At 40.3% G+C, this 20,204-nt stretch overlaps 2 protein-coding genes and 1 pseudogene across 3 annotated transcripts; 2 read left to right on the top strand and 1 right to left on the bottom strand.

Moving 5' to 3' along the window:
- Positions 1–266: 266 nt before the first annotated feature.
- Positions 267–1,204, top strand: LOC146632054 (protein S100-B-like). The gene is made up of 3 exons (XM_085354014.1): positions 267–302; positions 497–640; positions 1,055–1,204. Exons 1-3 carry the CDS (start codon positions 297–299, stop codon positions 1,202–1,204), a joined length of 300 nt encoding a protein of 99 aa, XP_085210140.1. The 5' UTR covers positions 267–296.
- A 1,676-nt stretch (positions 1,205–2,880) lies between these two features.
- Positions 2,881–7,119, bottom strand: LOC146632053 (peroxisomal succinyl-coenzyme A thioesterase-like; annotated as a pseudogene).
- A 9,457-nt stretch (positions 7,120–16,576) lies between these two features.
- Positions 16,577–19,854, top strand: sys1 (SYS1 golgi trafficking protein). 2 transcript variants are annotated; one of them, XM_085354012.1, is made up of 4 exons: positions 16,577–16,700; positions 18,643–18,899; positions 18,993–19,060; positions 19,322–19,854. In XM_085354012.1, the coding sequence occupies exons 2-4, from the start codon at positions 18,738–18,740 to the stop codon at positions 19,560–19,562; spliced, it is 471 nt and encodes a 156-aa protein (XP_085210138.1). In that variant the 5' UTR covers positions 16,577–16,700; positions 18,643–18,737; the 3' UTR covers positions 19,563–19,854. The 2 variants fall into 2 exon arrangements, with proteins under 2 accessions (XP_085210138.1, XP_085210139.1); XM_085354013.1 differs by having other exon boundaries at positions 18,617–18,899.
- The last annotated feature ends 350 nt before the right edge of the window (positions 19,855–20,204 follow it).

Raw genomic sequence — 20,204 nt, 5'->3', positions numbered from 1 at the left:
AGGTTAGCCTTCATTTAAGCCTCATGTTAAGCTAAGTGCTGAAATAAATAAATAAATAAAAATGCATACAGTATATTGCTCACATAAAGACTACTGCACACACACTTTACAGGCAAATGGTTCTTGGTTGAAGCTTTGACCACTAGGATCCATTAGTTGTGCATTACATGGTGAGTGTGAGACGATTGATCAATACAGTTTAGTGTGCGAGGTAATTTGAGCGAGGCAGAGAAGTCGCAGCTCGAAAAGCCTTCAGTCACACTGAAGATCCCTGGAAGACAGAGGAGGTTCTACAGATGGAGGTAAGAAAGACAAAATGCTCCCTATGCAAAACAGATTTTTCTTTAAATGTTGTCCTACAAGATCAGGATACAAATATGCTGTTATTAATGCATGCTTATAGTGTATTTAATGAAGAAAATCCAACAGACGGACAATTAACTTCTTTGTGTGGCGAGACAAAAGAACGGGAACTGATTCAAATTGTTTGTCTCAGGCCACAAAGGATGCTATGTCAGACCTGGAGAGCAGCATGATCACTATTATCCAAACTTTCCACCAATACTCGGGTCAGAAGTGCAATCTGAAGAAAGCAGACCTTAAAGAACTTATCAACAATGAGATGAATAATTTCATAGTGGTAAGATATCTTCTGCAAAGCGGGTGTGTTTATGACAACAATAATAAGCATGCATCAATTTGTTGGCACGCAGCACAGTGTGTATTTAAATAAGAAAAAAACTGCACAGAATTTCACAAACATTATTGATGGATTTAAAATTTATACGAGCAAAGCATGTACAACTGACTAAGGTTGCTTGGGGCTGTAGTGGATTTTTATTTGCTTCCTTTTCAAGCGTTGACACGCTGCACAGCTGAGTCTCAGAGATATTAAAAATATATTAGATAACTAACAATTTTCCTTCTATTCCGGTGTAATTAAGATTTAAGCCTAGTAGAGTTAGTGGTGATGCTACAGATTTATCAGTGTTATTAAATATACTGTCCATTTACTACTAATGATGAACTTTAATGCAATTTTCCTGCTAAACAGAAAATCAAGGAGAAGGACACACTGGATAAACTCTTCGCTGACCTCGACCAGAACGGAGATTTGGAGATCGACTTCAAAGAGTTCATTGCCCTCATCGCCATGGTCACCTCTGCTTGCAATGAACTGTTTATTCCAAAGCAACAGAAATAGTTTGCATGCACATGAATTACTCATTTAAAGAAAGTATGTTTTGTTTTTTGTGAGACTGGGAGACTCTTATTAGTCATGCAGTTTGATACTTTTTGTTAGTATGGAAATGTTTGCTGAATACACTTACCAGTCACTTTATTAGGTACACCTATTCAGCTGCTCATTAACACAAATATCTAATAAGCCAATCACAAGGCAGCAACTCAACAGATTTAAATATGTAGACATTGACCTTTTAAGTTCTGTCAGAGAAGAATGGCCAGATTGATTTGCGCTAACAGGAAGGCAGCAGTAACTCCCTCTTTACAACCAAAGCACAGCATCTCTCAAGGCACAAAATGAAACCTCAAACCTTGAAGCAGATAAACTACAGCAGCAGACGACTACTCCTATCAGCTGAGGCCACAATGGAAGACTGAAAAATGTTGCCTGATCTGATGAGAGTAGATTTCAACTGTGACATTTGGACGGTAGAGTCCGAATGTGATGTAAGCAAGATGAACTTTTAGATCTATGGATCCTGCAGTTCAGGCTGCTGGTGGTGAAATAGTGTGGGGGATATTTTTTGGCACAGTTTTGGCTATTTAGTACCAATTGGGTTTAAACACTACAGCATACCAGTGTATTGTTGCCGAACCTGTCGATCCCTTTATGACTGCTGTGTACCCATCTCCTGATGGCTGCTTGTAGGAGGAAAACAAAATGTCATAAAGCGCAGATTGTCTCAGACTAGAATCTTGAACATGAGTTCAGTGTCCTCAAAAGGCCTCCACAGTCACCCGACCTCAATCCACCTTTGGGATGTGGTGGAACACAAAATTTGCATCATGGATGTGCAGCCAACAAATCTGCAGCAACTGTGTGGCACTATCATATCAAGATCTCTGAGGCATGTTTCCAGCACCTTGTTGAATCTGTTTCAAAGAATTAATGTAGTAATGAAGGCAAAAGAGGGTCCAAACGGACACCACCAATGTATACCTAATAAAATGGCTGGTGAGTTTCTAATATAGCATGTGTGGAATATGTATTTGAGAAACAAAAATATATAAACGTATGATACTTCCACATATTTGTCTGTCATTACTAAACATTTATGCTCATCTGACAGAATCGATAAGCTACAGCAGTACTGAGACATGTTTAACAGATGCTGCTTCACAACATGCCCTCTGAAGCAAGGACGTCTTTTTTTTTGTTTTGATTACACACTCCTCTCTCCCCTTGTGAGGAGTCAAAAAGGTGAGGAAAGGAAACGAGGATACACAAACTGAGAAATAGGAGGAAAGGCCAAGCTGACTGGTTCCATCTTTTAGAAAGACAAATAACAGACGTGTGTGTACATGTAATGCAGTCCAGCTAAGAAAATTAACACCTATACTACTTGTTGAGTAGTATAGGCACAGCTGTACCTGACAGCCCAACATCTGTGGGTCTAAACTGCTGAAAGCTTTCTTTTCCTTTGTACGGTGCAGACTGACTCATACTGAACTGGCTGTTTTGATAGCAACCAAACAGCGACCTCTTGTGGCCCAAATAGTTTTTAAATGAGTTTTATTTATTTATTTATTTTTTAAAACCCAAGTTGCACACCAGTCGTAGGACATCTTTCACAGCTCAAACAAATGCAGGATTTCAGAATCATGTTAACGATGGATTATTGTCCATGTGGAGATTCACCGCCTCAGATGGGTTTCCATAAACTCTAGGATCCTCTTCCAGGAATCTTCTTGAGCAGCAGCGTGGGGTGCGGGGTGACCTCCCCACAGAGTGAATACTGCAGGGAAGAAAAACAAACAAACAAAAAAAACCAAAAACAACCAACTGCAAATTTATTTACCATTATATATTGTATTCTTAATAAAATACAATGAGAGGAAAACTTAAGCTCACATTTCTCTGGTTTGGCTCTCCATAGAGACACTCTTGCACACGGTGCGTAGGGTGGCTCGATCAGGTGACCGGCACCGGGATATGACAAGCGGGTAAACAGCTGGGATTTACCTGCAGACCTCAGGGCCTCCTCAATCTGATGACCAGCGATCAGAGTAAACAATGAAACAGTGTGCAGTCAGTCCACACAGACAATATACAAAACTGCATTCAGGTGACTATAAATGACTGTTGTATTCTTAGAGTGTTTTAATACATTTCAGTAGACATCAAGAGTCTCCAAATAATATATACAGGACAACATAACATTTAAAATGTAATCTGTAATTGTAATTAAAGTAAAATAAGTTAATTTACCACATCTGCATTCTCTGTGCTTGCAGCACACAGATCGTCTTCACCCACTATGTACATGAGAGGACAGGTGATGTTCTTTACCTACAAAAAGAAAATAAGAGAAAACAAAACAAACAAAAAAAAAAACAATAAAGAGCAGAGATTACTGAGCTCTATACACATGTGCTTCTCTATGCATGTGTGATGGGCAGAGAAGAACCTTCTGTTTGTTCTCAGCGGGCAGATTATCCGGCAGAGAGACATGTCTGAAACTCACACGGCCTCGATCATCGAGCTCCCAATGTTTCTGGTCACTTAAAGAGCAGAACAGGACAGAGATGGTACTGTTTGTTAACATCTACTCGTGAAAATCTTAAAAACAGCGATTACTATGTCAGCCCTGGAGTAGACGGAGGACCCTGAACTAGATAAAAGTCCAGGTTACAATTATGTTTTTGGACCACAATATACTTTTGTAAGGTACATCACCACACTGGAGTTTAAAGACTCAATATGATTGAAGTTAAGACTTTCAAGTAGAATTCATTAGGTTTTACGAGAGCATTTCATTAACTGTTGCAAAATCAAAACAAATTTACGAGAGAGGTAGCAAAAACCTGCAGCTAAAGTGCATCACAGAATTATTTCCATGGTTAAAAAAAAAGAACTTCACAACACCTAACCAAGTCAAGATCACTCGACAGATACAGTCGTATCACCGTTAATGTGTGCAATCAGCAGATGGCTTTTATGGGTCAAGATTATTCTGTACCAGAATGACTGGGAAAGAAAAGCATGGCAAGGAAAAGGAAAAAGGTCATGAAATTAAGCACAACATATCATCTGTAATTAAATGTTACCCAGGTCTGACACACTCCACACACCCAATAAAGAGTTTGTTGGGTGCTTGTTAGTTTGTTGCCACAGCAAAGCCAAATTAGTTTAACTGATTTCAAATGATTGTCAATAAATACCCCACAAATGTAGCAGAGTAATTTTCCTAATATGAGCCCTTTCCTAACATTTGAGACACAGCGCTGCTATCAAATTCAAACAGACTTCATATTTTTCTCAGTTTAGAGATTTTCTTTGCTCCATTGTGACTAAAGTAGGAGTTTATGAAATGTGCAAATCATTGCACCAACTGTTTTGGAATTGGGGCTGTATATTGCACTTAAAGCATACTGTAAACACATAATTTCACTGAAACTCAACATAACCTTGCCCCAATCAGGTTCACCATAAGTTACCACCATGATTTATCCAGATTAAAAGAGAGCCACAAAGTACACTATTATAATCAGTCCTTATGTTTAAAATGTGTTAGACTGCCCATCTTAATGTGGGATTTTGTTAAAAATCCACTGGAGAGGTGTACAGAGGCCACGCTATCAAAATAAAAAGCATCACTGTCCAGAAATCAAAACCAACATTAAAATAAGAAATATCTATAAGTACTCTGTACTTATAAGTGACACCAGAAGTGAACAGTTCAAATAGACTGGATAAATCATCATCATCATCATCATCATCTCAGAGTAGAATCTAAAGTAACCAGCCATTACCTCTCAATCGTTTTGGTCTTGCCATCTTCATCTAACAGCGGGCTTCCTACTGGCCCGTTAATACAAATCAAACATGATGGCTGGAAAGGGGAACAAATGAATGTTAACGTCATTCATAATTGCCTGTCTATCAGATTTGTATTTTTCATATGCAAATAACAATGTGATGATCATACGGCAGATTTCAAAACAGGTGAGTTTGGGACGCACTTTAACACCAATCCTAGTGGCGATGCGAAGGGTCAGACAGACTCCAAAGGAGAGGCCAATGACCCCAATTCTGTCTGCATCGACCTGACAGTGATCTTGAAGTAGCTGGAAGGCTGACTGACCAAACAAAACATTTTAAGAGAGTGACAAAAACATTACAAACAAATACAAGGCTGTTAGGTTAAATCCAGTGCTTATACACTGAAACTCAGACAAAGTTATCCTACTTTGAAATACAAATCGGCAACACTCATTATGTCTGGTGGTCCAGGTAAGTCTTTGTGCCCCATGTAGGCAACAGAAAGACTCGCGAATCCCCTGGAGGCAAAAAGTGCAGAGCGGTACTCCGACAGTCCTCCACCCATTCCTCACAGATCCAGCATAGCAGGAAAAGGGCCCGGGCCTGCAGGAAATCAGCATGTGAAGTTCAGTGACTGCTGACTAAGGCACTGCCAATAAATGCCACTTCAGTGAACGCTCACCAGGGGGTAAGAATAATGTTCCTACAATTTTGTTCTGACGAATCTCTATTCTCCTCACTCCTGGCGCCATGTACCAGCGCTCAACGGTTACAGCTGCCAGCTCAGTGCTCTGCCCCTCACTGGGTGAAGTGTGGCCCTCCAGTAAGGAGATGTTCACTATGTATGGCGTCTCCACGTTTCTTTTCCTAAGCCTGTGATCAGCATTTATATTTACACAGAGAAAGAAGCAGTCAGTGAAGCCAGAAATGTAGAATGAATGAAAGAATCCTTTAGCTGTATTTTTAAGTGCGCAACATAAGAGGCAGCTGGATTTGAAACCTGCCTCAAACCTTCTCTGCTTCTGAGTGCAGGCTCCAAAGCCCAGAAGAGTCCCATCGGCTCACAGCCTAAATAAGAACCTCCAACTGAATGATCGCTGGTCACTATTCAGGTAAGAACAGAGACAAAAATAAAATGAAACACTGCCTGCATAAAAGCCTGGTTAATATCTCTTCACACAATCTTTACTGTCTCCTTGTTAAAACGGAGTCTGATTATTTTCTTTCTACAATATAAAGTGCCTTGAAGCTACTGTTGATAAGAAATCGCGTGCACGATATAAATAAAATAAAATTGAACTGAAGTGAATTAATATAACATGACTGCCACAGGATGTCTCCACAGTAAACACATTAAATATTAACCTGTGACTTTTATCAATAATTACTTGCAGCTTGCAGATTAAAATGACAAACACTTTGTTCAATTTAATTTCAGCATGTTTGTTTTTTGCTCCATTTTGTTTTTAAATACAATAAAAAAGTCAAACCCTGCCACTGGCACAGTGAGCATCTCAACATTATTGCCCTGCTTATATGTCCCACATGCCAGCTGCTTTTATTTATGTGGACATCTATATATTACAGAAACTGTCTACTATGTCACCCAACAGCACTTAAGAGTATTTCACTCACAGTTGATGCTCCTGCTCGCATTTGTTGTATAATGAGCAAACGCCTCCCACAGATCTCCCTCCTCACTGTGCATTTGTGCGCATACTGTGACAGGATAATTTTGAGACAGGAAACGCCCTTTAATGCTGATCTGTTCATCTATGAGCGCACGAACAGGAGCGGCTGACAGCAAAGGGCTTTGTCTAAAGCTGCTCTTCCTCCGAACTTCACCTGTTAAAAAACAAACAAACATATATATACACACACATACAAATAAAACCGAGAACTTCTGATACAGACACTCTTCAGGCATGTACAGATTGAAAAAAATGATACTGATCATCTTTGATATTTAAAAAAAAAAGAGACCCTCAAATATTATTCTTACCAACAGCACGCTGAAGCCCGGGCAGTTTCCCACGCACACTGATGCACGACATCATCCTCTTTTCTATGAGCTGCCATATTCTTGTCACACTCATATGTGCCCTAAACATTATGGTCTTTCTTGACACTATAAACACAAAGTAAATATCAAATACTAAAACACTTAAAATCAAAGTAAAGGGTTAAATATCAATAACTACAACTAATCCAAGGTTGGACAGCATGCTCTGCTGTCAGGTTCTGTCTAAGACTTGCTCTTGTGTTAGAGATTAACCTTAGACCTTTGTCCTTTTCACATGTGCACTGTATTTTTAAAAAAAACAACAACAAAGAACTGCAAAGCTTTGTAACTTGGATTTCTTTTAAGTCTGCCTTACTAATGTGAATTAATAATGCTGTTACAATTACTGTTTAACTTGAGTTCTGAATTCATGATCAGAATCATCCACCATACATTCAGGTTTCACCCACATGTGACTATTTCCCGTGAGCGTCAAGCTAGTCTTGATCCACCCATCACTTCTATACATTTTCTAAGGAAAACTGGGAAATAGGTGCAGTGATTTACTAAAACATGCAAACTTATACAGAAATATGAAGCAAAAGCTGAGTTTATACCAATCTAACGAGCGTGAACGTCAATATTCTCCAACACAGTCATTTCTTGAAGTAGTCTTTAGGAATACTTCTCCAGGCTTCTTGAAGGACATGCAAAGCTCCTCTTTGGATATTGGCTGCCTTTGGAGGCTAATCCATGACTGCTACATTGTGTTTTCTTTCCAGGTGTGTTTTTACTGAACTGGCAGTGTGTTTGTGATCACTGCTGAAAAATGTAGCTGTTGCCAATCACATGCTTTCTGACTGGCTAAGGCTGACAGCACATTTCGACATTCATAATTCCTTCAATTTTAACAAGTTCTCCCCACCCCTTCCTGAAATTCATCCCTAAACCACGACATAGTCCCCAGCTTGTTTTACAGATGACTGCAGACACTCGCTGTTGTACCGCTCTCTTGACCTCCTCTAACAATTTGAACCAAAATTTAAAAGCTGGATTGAAATAAAATATAAAACGTGGGCTGGCTCGAGATTTTTGCACAGTACTGTATCTTAACCTGATAACGCCATACTCAGATGTGTTAATGGAAGCAGATTTTTTTTTTAAAGAATCGTATAAAACTGAATCCAATTTCACTGAGTATAGAGTACATGTGCACAATATTAAGGTACAAAGCCTCAATTTTCACCAGGGGGGAAAAATACTAAATTATACTTTTTCGCTGTGTTTAATAATTATTTTAGCATAAAGTATGAATCTGCAAAAAGAAAAAAAAGGAAAATAAAATGACATAATTACCTCTGAAAGGTATTTGGAAAAATAAAACTGGAGCAATAAGCCTGGAAACCGTCAATAAAAGTGAAAAGCTTTAGCAAGGTGAAAAGTGGATGTTCAGGTGGTCGGTTGCAGCTGCACAAACGCACGTCCCATATCCCCCAACTGCAAATCTTTAACTTGTGAACCCTTTGCCCGAGCAGAGGAACCGTTTCACATACAGATTAACTCGATATACTAATATATGTATATATATATATATATATATATATATATATATATATATATATATATATATATATATATATATATATATATATATATATATCAGTCCAGCTGGACAAAGCTGGACTGAAAGACAGCACAGAGGCACTAATCATGGCAGCACAAGAACAAGCTCTGAGCACAAGATCCATAGAGGCTGGGGTCTATCACACCAGGCAAGACCCCGGGTGCAGGCTGTGTAAAGATGCCCCAGAGACAATCCAGCACATAACAGCAGGGTGCAAGATGCTAGCAGGCAAGGCATACATGGAACGCCATAACCAAGTGGCCGGTGTTCCAGATCTACTGGTAGTGATGTGCGATACCACTGATTTCCTTTCCGATCCGATACCAAGTAATATTCAGGGTGGTATCGACGATACTGATCCGATACCGATACTTTGTACAAAACGGATTTTATTTATTGTATCTCAAATTATAGCGTCATAATGATTACAGGACATCAGAATACCTTCTTCTTATCACTTAATAATGCAGAGTTCATCATATAGAAATAAAAAAAACTAAAGTTGTGTGCTATTTGAACACCTTGCCTGCCTGGAGGACTAAAGGACTCCGTGAGAGACTCTCACCCTAGCAGCACCTGTCCCTCTCCTCCTCTTCAGTTCGCCTCAACATACGCTCGTCATATTTTGTGATATGATTTACTCTGAGGTGTTTGACAAGGTTAGTGATGTTGCCACAACCATACATGCCAACCCTCCCGATTTTTCCGGGAGAATCCCACCTTTCTGCAGATTTTCCACCCGGACAACAAAGTTGAAAAACCATATCGCAGAATTCATAGCGCGGCCCAGCCAATTCCAGTTTCCAACAATGACGGCAGCGACTTAGTTTTAATATCACTCTTATTTCTCTTTCTGGGTCGCAAAAAAACTTTTAACATATTTTCAGGTGAGAATGTAGCTGTGTAAACTTCAAATATCTGAGCCGACCGACACATCGTCTTCAAACCCCCGCGGTCTTTCACCACTCGGGTTAAACATGATATAGTCACTTTGATAACTTAAAAATGTTCTTGTTTGGCTTTTTCAGTGTTTTATTTGTTCGTGAGTAAATCGGTTTGGCTGAGATTAAAGTTATTAGATTAGATTAAATTAAATTAAACTTTATTATTCCCTCGGGAGGGTTCCTCCGGGGTTTTCACACAGCTGAATAAACGTCAAACAGAAAACTGATTAAACAGAAGAGTTTACGTCAGTGTCCGGTTATATTTTAGACAGCAAGGAGCAGACGGCAGCGTTTCACTCCACCGAGGGAGCTCGTGACGTACTACCCGGCTTTCTTTAGACCGCGAAGGCCGGTCCTCGGGTGGAAGCAGCCTCTGAATTTGGACACCCCTGCTGTTTCCGGGCCGGCCAATAATAACGGTGACATTTAACGTATTTTATCCGATAAATAAACCCTGTAAAATATATTTATCCGCCCAAACAGCCCTTTTGAATGTCTCCCTAATTCTGAGGTCTCAAGGTTGGCAAGTATGGCCACAACACCTCACTTTTTTTGCCACATTTATTGCAAACCACGGCTCAGCTGTTTGTGGAGGTAAAATACATCCGCACAATTACGCTCAGCCATTGTTGTGAGTGCGCACGCCAAGGGGCTGCGAGACATTTATACAGCCGTATTTCGCACATGACTATGAAAGGCAGAAGAGGAAGTAGTTCCTTTGAATGTAGGCAATCCGAATGTTATAGTTTCTTTCCACTGTGTTCCTGTTAATGATAAACTACAAATTTACTCTAAATTACTAAAATATCGATATTTTAATGTGAGAATCGATTCTAGAACATAAATGATTGGTATCGGAGGAATCGATATTTCAGGATCGATCCGCACATCACTATCTACTGGCGTTTAGATCAACTGGCGTTGGTCGAACAGATGTGTGGCAGTCTTGCGTTTCAGTAGCTCCTACCGACAAACCAGCAAAAAAAAGCCAAATGTGTCATCTGTGACACTTGTGAGGTTGTCTCAAACACACTCCGTCAGTCTTGATGCTGTTGAACAACAAAATGTTTAAAAATGTGGCGAGTTTACCTGGTGATATCCTCGTGCGCCACGCGATCGCGAAAACAGCAAACAAGTAACACCACGCCGTTGTTGTTCACGGGACAGCAAGAGTAAACGATCGGGAGACTCTTGTCGTCGTTATCGTCCCCCTCGCACGGTTTATTTCTCCGAATTCAGCGTTTTTGCTTCACAACTACAGCGTGCAGTTTACTTTGTGCACTAACACCAACTGCTGCACCTCCACCCACCAGTCTGTCAAGTTAATCAAGTTCGCAGATGACACCACCGTCATTGGGCTCATCTCTGACGGGGATGAGTCTGCCTACAGGAGGGAGGTTGAACGTCTGGTGTCCTGGTGCAGCCACAACAACCTGGTGCTGAATGCCCAGAAGACAGTGGAGATTATTGTGGACTTCAGGAAGCACACAGCCCCACTCCCCCCCATCATCCTGACTGACACCCCCATCACCTCTGTGGACTCATTCCGCTTCCTGGGTACCACCATCACCCAGGACCTGAAGTGGGAGCCCACCATCACCTCCGTCATCAAGAAAGCCCAGCAGAGGATGTACTTCCTGAGGCAGCTGAAGAAATTCAACCTGCCAACACGGACGATGATGCAATTCTACACTGCAATCATCGAGTCCATCCTCACCTCCTCCATCACCGTGTGGTACGCTGGAGCCACTATCAGGGACAAACAGAGACTGCAGCGTGTTGTGCGCTCTGCTGAGAAGGTGATTGGCTGCAGACTCCCTTCTCTGCAGGACCTGTACACCTCCAGGACACTGCGGCGTGCAGCCCGGATCTCAGCTGACCCTTCTCACCCTGGACACAGTCTGTTTGACCTGCTCCCCTCAGGCAGGAGGCTCCGGTCCATTCGCACCAGAACCTCTCGCCACAAGAACAGTTTCTTCCCCTCTGCTGTTGGACACATGAACAATAACCACATGACTGTCCCCGCCACTAACACATGACCCTACGCTGTGTCACTGCATCATTTCATGTCTGGCACTGATCACCACCTGCACTCATGTATATATCTTTCTACGTAGCACTCATAATTCTTATTCTCATGTATATATCTCATGTATATCTCATGCACATATCTTTCTTTCTACATAGCACTTTAATTCTTATTGTTTGCACTGAAGCACCGCAGCAATTTCCTAATGTTGTAAACCTCAACATCTGGCAATAAACCCATTCTGATTCTGATTCTGATTCTGATTCTAACATGGAGTCGAGTCAACCAGCGCCACCTCTGGCCAAGTGCCACAGCCTACAGCCAGATCAACCTGTGACACACATCTGCACCACGTTTGAATTCGTGTCATGCACATTTGTACCTTTCAATTGTGTCTGTTTGTGCGTCATGCAAATAAACCTTTGGAAAGAATGAAATGATATCATATATTCCTTATTGGCCTACATTTGTACAAAATTCCAAATTATATACACAAAGTCATAGAAATCACCACTCCAATTGGTCATCATGATTTTAATATTCTCTTTTTCCATAACAATGAAATACACCTTGGACAAATATGACACATCAATATTTCATTAGTGTTGTCACATCACATCCTGTAAGCATCGTCTGTCTGTGTCTTTTCCCTGAAAATGAATATTTCCAGCCAATATAGGCAATTCATCAACATGGCTGGAGTTATATACAGTCTGTATAAGTGTGGTTAATCTAATGAAGATTTGTAAGGAGACGGCAGTTACTGTGAATTCACAGCAGTTACACAGTGATTAGTAATAAACAGCCAGTGAGAGTGAGTGGATATGACTGTTCCCACCACTAACACATGACCATAGGCCACTACTAGATTAACTTGTGACACATCTGCACCTGCTGCTATGATCACAGTGAGTAGAGGCTGAGTGGCTGCACTTACCCCTGGTACATCCAAATCTACCCACAAACATGTTGAAAGATGCAATGCCAGCAATGTGGATTGTCAACACTGAAAACAATCAGTAAGCAAAGACAACAGGGATCATTTGTTTCTGTTTATTTAGCACCCACAACATTTGTAGTCGCCTTCTGCACAGGGGAAGTCCACACACACCGTGTGGTACCACTTTCCACAGAAGGTGCATTCAGTCTGCAAGATTGAATGAGATTGTCAGGGTCATTGTCTGACTGTTTATTACTAATCACTGTGTAACTGCTGTACATTCACAGTAACTGCCATCTCCTTATAAATGTTTATTAGATTGACCACACTTATGCAGACTGTATATCACAACCAACTCTAACATGTTTGTTTGCAGAGGGAAGACACAGACAGACTACGCTAACGACATGTGATGTTACAACACTGGTGAAATATTAGTGTGTTCACGACATTTTTCGTATGGGCAAAAGTATTGATATCAGGATGGTGATTCTTATGTGTATGTCATTTGGCATTTTGTACAAATGTAGGCTGATAATAAATACATGATATCATTTCATTCATTTCAAAGGTTTATTTGCATGACGCACAAACAGACACAATTGAAAGGTACAAATGTGCATGACAGCAATATCAGGAAGAAGGAACACGAGAAGCTGGAGAAATACCAAGGGCTCAGAGAAGAGCTCGAGAGGATGTGGAGGGTGAAGGTAACGGTGGTCCCCGTGGTAATCGGAGCACTAGGTGCGGTGACTCCCAAGCTAGGCGAGTGGCTCCAGCAGATCCCGGGAATAACATCGGAGATCTCTGTCCAGAAGAGCGCAGTCCTGGGAACAGCTAAGATACTGCGCAGGACCCTCAAGCTCCCAGGCCTCTGGTAGAGGACCCGAGCTTGAAGGATAAACCGCCTGCAGGGGCGTGCTGGGTGTTTATATATATATATATATATATATATATATATATATATATATATATATATATATATATATATATATATATATATATAAAAGCAAGGCCAAACAACATTACCTTACAAACGCAGCGGCAACCAGTGCACACAAAGCTCCGACTAAGAAAAAGGCTAACTTTAAGTTAAAAAAAATCAGGAACACCTGGCAAGGGGGGCGTGCCAGATCTGGTCACCATGGGTTGTATAATGTTTTCTTTTTAAAATCATTAATCACGAAGTCAGTCCTTTCTAAAGCTCAGAACTCACCTCCCAAAAGCTTCACACATCGACGAGCCTGAAAGTGGTTCAACTTGACCCCAACCAGAAAAAAATAAATCCTCTTATAGCCTGATAAGTTCCAGAAAAAAAGACTTTTTACTTGATACCAGACTGAATTGTCCATTTCCATTTCCTCCTATTTTAAATAAGAAAACTTTATTATTAGTGAAATACAGTATTTCTGAGCAGAGATGGGCAGTAACACGTTACTGTAATCTGATTACTTTTTTCAAGTAACGAGTAAAGTAAGGGATTACTATTGCAAAAACGGCAATTAGATTACCGTTACTTTCCCGTAGGAACGCTGCGTTACTGCGTTACTAAAACCGTGATTTTTTGCGAGAATGTCTCACGACAGTGACGTAAGTGAGTGCGCCGTTAGTGACAACAGCTGTGTGCAGATCAACAATGGATCACATATTGATTGCGGGAGAGAGTATGAGCGTGCAGCGTTTAAAGCGTGGAAGTACTGACCTTACTTTGAGTTTGATTCCATAAAAAGTGACAAAAACATTAGTGTCCATCGTGCGTGGGAAGAAAACTTCTTTTTACAGCGAAAAAACCCCCCTAAACTTCCAAGCAAGTACTGAGTGCGCAACGACGTAATGGGAAATTCACAGAGAAACTCGCGGATTCTTCAACTGACCGCGGCACACCTGCACCAGGGTAAACCTCCGTCTACCTCAGTCCTGCTTTACAGGTGAAAATAGAGCAACAGGACCGCTGAGTCTTTGACTTTATTTATTTACTGCTGTGTTTTACTTGCATCTATTTGAAAGAGTGAGTGTAAACACAAAAAATATTTTATTTTATGTGCTGGAATGTGCAGAAAATAGGTTTAAATGTTAAACTAATTTATTCAAGTCAGAGAATGTTGCATATAATTAAATTTTTGCTTGATGCATAAAGTTAAAAGATTAAAACTGATAAAACAAGTTAAAAAAAGAGACTTTTCCATTTGATTACATTTTGTATGATGGATTATGTAGAAAAAGTAGAATTGGGCTGAAAGCTCTATCGCTTTATCATCTATTCAGGTTGTAAATCGTGTTTTTACAAAGTAACTAAGTAACTAAGTAATTAATTACTTTTGAAAATAAGTAATCAGTAAAGTAACGGGATTACTTTTTGGGGGAAGTAATCAGTAATTAGTTACTTATTACTTTTTTTAAGTAACTTGACCAACACTGCCCAGGAGGCATCCTTGTCAGATGCCTGAACCACCTCAACTGGCTTTTTTTGATGTGGAGGAGTAGTCGCTCTACCCTGAGCCCTTTCCGGATGGCCAGACTCCACAACCTATCTTTAAGGGAAAGGTCAGCCACCCTTCGGAGGATGCTCATTTCCGCTGCTTGTATCTGCAATCTCATTCTTTCTCATTCTTTCACTACCCAAAGCTTGTGACCATAGATAAGAGTAGGGACATAGATCAACCGGTAAATCGAGAGCTTCGCTTTTAAGCCCAGCTCTCTCTTCACCACAATGGACTGGTACAGCATCCACATCACTGCAGCCACAGAACCTATCCATATGTCACCAAGGAATCGCTTAACTGCCACAGTGACCTCTTTCTCGGTGATGGACGACTTGTCCCCGCTCGTCTTCAGACTTTTGGTGCTGTAAGCCAGGGAGATGGCTCCACAATCCAATGAGAGACCCCAGGTTTAAACGGAGCCCTAACTCTGGCTGGATTAGCAAAGCAGACAAATAACTGGTCAAATAAATACACATTCTGAATTAATCAACATAGAAAACGCAGCAGACACAGGTAATGCAGCCCAACTCCCTCAGGGAGGTGTCTGTGAAGCCATGGATTAAAGACTGGCGACCAAGTGCTCACCCTTGGGCAGTCACTCTGCACCAGGGAAGGGCCCTGGTAACCCTATCCCAGGCAGGATGAACTGTTTTCTAGAACTTCTACTTGTAGGTGTTTTTAAAATGGTCTTGTCTGGTCCCTGACCAAGGACTAGGGTTGGCAACTGTCCTGTTTTAGCAGGGACATCCCATATAATCAGCAAAATTGGTTCATCCCTTATTCTACTTTAAATGTTATGTTATGTATGATCATTACATGCAATGTCACATATAGTGCATATTTACACTATGCCCAGCTGGTTGTGCATTGTGCTTCTGGCACTCCAGAGTGTCCCTTATTTGATAATTAAAAAGTTGGCAACCCAAACCAGGACCAATTTGCCATGGAAAACCCTACCAGGGGGGCAACCCCCTCACCTCCATGAAAACATAGCCCCTGGGAGACACAAACCCCTCCACCACAATAAGGTAGTAATTTTTAATATCAATAGTAAAAAGACAAAAAAAAAAGGAAAGGAGGAAAAAAACCCAATGAAAACAATTTAAAAAAAACCCAACATGTTAATATGCCCTTCCTCCTTTGTCTGTCTGGATATTTTAACAGCTTCTTATTAATTATTATTTAAACGTTTATCATTTTATTTCTTTATCGATTTAGATATGCAAAAAGTAAAATTCATAATTTTTTACAACCGTTTGGAAGTTTTAACTTGGTAGATTTTCAAAATAAATGTAGCTAGTTCATCAAAAAAAAAATTCCGAAACGAAAAATAACCTATTATGAACAAAACAATTATAGACGTTGCTTTTTGATGAATTACGAGACATTTTTATTACACACTGTTGGCAAATAATTAATGTCGCAGGAGTGACAGTACATGGGTTTTCAGGAATAGAACGGAAGTATTTTACTTTGGCAGTGACTAGTTGGTCATGAAGTATTCTTTCCGGGCAAACTGTTCTGACTTCCGTGTTGTTAACAGGGTTTAGCTAGTCCAATGTAGTGTACGATGAGGCCCGGTTAAGTAACGACAGAATTTGGGGAACTTTGAAGAGCCATAGGGATTATCGTTGATCCAGCATCCTTAAGACTTTCTGACCCGCGGGCAGGTCCGTATCACTTCCAGACCGCTCTCCTTCAAACACGATGAAGCTTTAACTTAGCGCCGACTCACCCTCTGTAATGTTTACAGGTTTTAGGCTGGGAGATAAAAGCCTTCGCGAGTTAGCCTTCGTTTTTATGTTTAGTTGAGCTTAATATAAATAAATAGATTTGAGCCATTTAGTCTCCCGCCTGTGAGCGATCACATGATATTACATTGGCTTTTGCTAATCTGCGAGTATGTGTTGGTCGACGGCTAAGCTACCTGTGCTATCGGGTTTCTCTGTGTTCACCTAACCCTAACCTACCATCACCATAACATTACAACCCCGATTGTTACTGAGCTACCTCGGTGTTTATTTAAAGCAGGATATTGTGGGTGTGATTTAACTGAGATCCGAGTTAAAGCAGAAGCGGATGTCTTCATTAAAGCCTCGATGCTGTTGTGGAAGTTTCAGGTCAAAAATGTCAGCATTGGTGTGTTCACCTGAAGACAAGTTGGATATATTATTGGATTAATTCTTAAAGCCATTAGTGGTCATGCCATTAAAATCGCTAAATGTGACTTGGTGTGTCACTCCATCTCACATCATCAGCTTTGTTCAACATTTTCTGCTCGACCATGCCCGATTTGCCAGAACTTTGTCCAAAGTTTGGACACATGTAATGATTGCTATGAAATTTTACCCTCATATATCAAGTATTAGCAGTCCGGGATTCGGGTTAGGGTCTTACAATGCACTATTAGTCACACCTCATGTGCATCACATCCTGGTCTTGCAAGGCTACTCTAGTGAAATGGATCAATGAAAATGAAATATTTCATATATTTAACACAATTTATTATCTCTGTTATATTTAGAAAGCCATCTGGAAACTTTAGAACTGTGTTTTGTCCGGAATAGACTGTTTTTGTGATAAAACTTAACATGTTTGTGTAATCCAGCACGAAAATTGGATGTAAATGGCATTAATTTAGCATTCTTTTGGACATCATCTACAATTCAATTCAATCTACAGTTCGCAAATGATCACTAATTGTCTTTTGCAATGTAAAGCTTTTGCTCAAATGTGCAACTTTATTGGGCTGCTTGATGTTTTTTTTGTCTGTCTTTCTTTCCTTCTGAACTAGCCAATACTCAACATTTTTTGATGTATCTCTCTCAAATTACAGATACTGGTTTACTAGTACAAAGCTCAGGCGTTTATCTTCAGTGGTTTTTCATGTTCAAATATTTCCTCATTTTTTTAATGTATGGAAAAAACTAAAAAGTATCTCATATTTCATTTTTTTATCGTTGCCCAAAATTATACCGGTATTACCATGAATGGTATGATATGGCCCAGCCCTAGCAACCATTATATATGTCCAAGCTTTGGACCATAACATTTTTTGGGAAATATGAGCTGGTCAAGCAGAAGATCTACGGTGAATTGAGATGGAAATAAATGCTTACACATGCACAAAGATGAAAGATAAGACAACACTGTAGTGATCTGCTGACCTGTTTTTAGTGATTATTAACTGCTGCTGATGTGGGTGCAAAGGTCATGAGGACTGCTTTATCCTCTGTTGTGTAAACCGATAACAACATAAACTTCTACACTTTACTCCTCACACATTTCATCTCATCTCCTGCCTTTTTACCCCCCATTTGTACAGGAACTATGAATGCAAGCACATAGTTTACCTAGACTGACTTTTGCGAAAGCTTAAGTCAACCGGACTAACCGTGTTAAGTGCCCGAAGTGTACTAAACACTTTGTTCCGGACATCTGTTTATTTTCTACTTAAGTGCAAAGCAGCTGGCTGTAGCTATAATCTTCCCTATTTCTGTCTAATAAATATATTAAAGCAGGATTTAAAACCAAGCTTTGTACTAATCTAATCCTTTTTTTCCCAATGTAACTTTCTGTGTTTCAGATTTTTTATTTTTATTTATTTTTTAGATCACACCCACAAGTCACATCTGATGGGCCAGCAGTTAACAGTTGTTAGCAGTTGTTAACGTCCTTTGTGTCTGTACGTGGAACGTCAGCCAGCAATGGCCACTCATTTCCGTAGCTACATCTGGGACCCGGTCCTCATCGTGTGCCAGATCGTGCTGATGCAGTGCATCTACTACAGCTTTTTGGGCCTGTGGTTGGCTGGAGTGGACAGCCTTGTGCAGAGTAGTCGGTCATTGGACCAGATCTTCAGCTATCAAGTAAGTTTTAAGATATGCGTGCGTATGCATTTTTGTGTCGCATATTCGCTCTCTTAAAACTGTAAATGTTAAATGTTTTCTTTGCTTTGATAGGCTCTCGGTTTTGCAACCGTGCAAGGCAGGCTCTCAATGATGGCATTCATCTTGAATTCTCTTACCTGGTGAGAAATATCATCAGTCTTTTTTCTATACATCATAAATGGATGAGATTTGTGTGACAGCCAAACAGCATCCTGTTTTTCAAGCATCCCATGAGGCATTCATTATAAAAGGGTGTTTAGACCTTATTTACATCTGTGCAGTTACACATTTCGTTAAGTGTAAAGGTTGAAAATTTTAAATGTTTACGTAGAAAATGGTCGACATTTAATGTACAGTGATACTCAAACTTTGGCATCTTTTCCGTGTCACTGTTCCTGCAGCGCCCTCGGTCTGTGGTTCTTCATCCGCCGAGGGAAACAGTGCCTGGACTTCACGGTCACCGTGCACTTCTTCCACATGATCGGCTGCTGGATATATAACGCTCATCTTCCAGCTGCCTTGTCCTGGTGGCTCGTCAACATAGCTTGCATGGCGTTGATGGCTGTAATTGGAGAGTACCTGTGCATGCGGACTGAGCTCAGGGCAATTCCAGTCAACACTGGACCGAAATCTAATCTGTGAATTTTCTTTGGTGACGGGCTGAAAGATTGTGAAGGGTAATCCTTGAGGGACTCACTGAGGAGGGTTTTTTTCCACCCTCCACTCTTGGAAAAGAAAAAGAACATGAACCTCTGTCAGCACGCATGTCGGATTTTCGTGCTTTGTCTGTTTCCATCAAGTGGTTCACCCTCCCGGACCTGATCTATTTATTCATAGCTGCACATTAAATATTGGACAGTGCAAATTTGTAGCATATTAAGACACCTGTTTTAAGTCTTTTGAAAGCACATGCCAGTTTACATCCTCCTCTAAACTAAATGACTACAAATGTTTTTTAAGTAAGTTTTTATGTTGAAATTCATTATTTTCATTCCTTAATTTTAAGACATTTTTTTCTGATTGTTGTTAAATTTAGCAGACATACACATACGCAAATTAAAAAGCTCTGTCCTAACAGCACTTTAAAGATGACATCAAAGTTTTAGTTACTGCTTCTTAAAGCTGCTTTTAAACGTTAAATATGGGGAGAAATGTGTTTTTAGACAACAAAAAGGTACAGTGCTTAGCAGATTTATTAGATCATCTGTCACAAAGACAAATATTTTAGAAATCTGTCAAAAAACTTCACCTACAAAAACAAATGTTTCAAATCTGTAATGGATG

The sequence above is a fragment of the Diplotaxodon limnothrissa genome, linkage group LG5 (assembly GCF_057381915.1).
Source record: "Diplotaxodon limnothrissa isolate DT_005_m linkage group LG5, D_limnothrissa_male_GT1.1, whole genome shotgun sequence".
NCBI classification, from domain to species: Eukaryota; Metazoa; Chordata; class Actinopteri; order Cichliformes; family Cichlidae; genus Diplotaxodon; species Diplotaxodon limnothrissa.
This window is presented reverse-complemented; position numbering and strand designations above follow the sequence as displayed.

Excerpts from the sequence above, each read along its gene's own strand:
- LOC146632054 (XM_085354014.1), top strand. Across the intron at positions 641-1,054 it reads AGATGAATAATTTCATAGTG|AAAATCAAGGAGAAGGACAC; the intron begins GTAAGATATCTT and ends CCTGCTAAACAG.
- sys1 (XM_085354012.1), top strand. The coding sequence starts at position 18,738 with ATGGCCACTCATTTCCGTAGCTACATCTGGGACCCGGTCCTCATCGTG. Across the intron at positions 18,900-18,992 it reads ACCAGATCTTCAGCTATCAA|GCTCTCGGTTTTGCAACCGT; the intron begins GTAAGTTTTAAG and ends TTGCTTTGATAG. Across the intron at positions 19,061-19,321 it reads ATCTTGAATTCTCTTACCTG|CGCCCTCGGTCTGTGGTTCT; the intron begins GTGAGAAATATC and ends CTGTTCCTGCAG.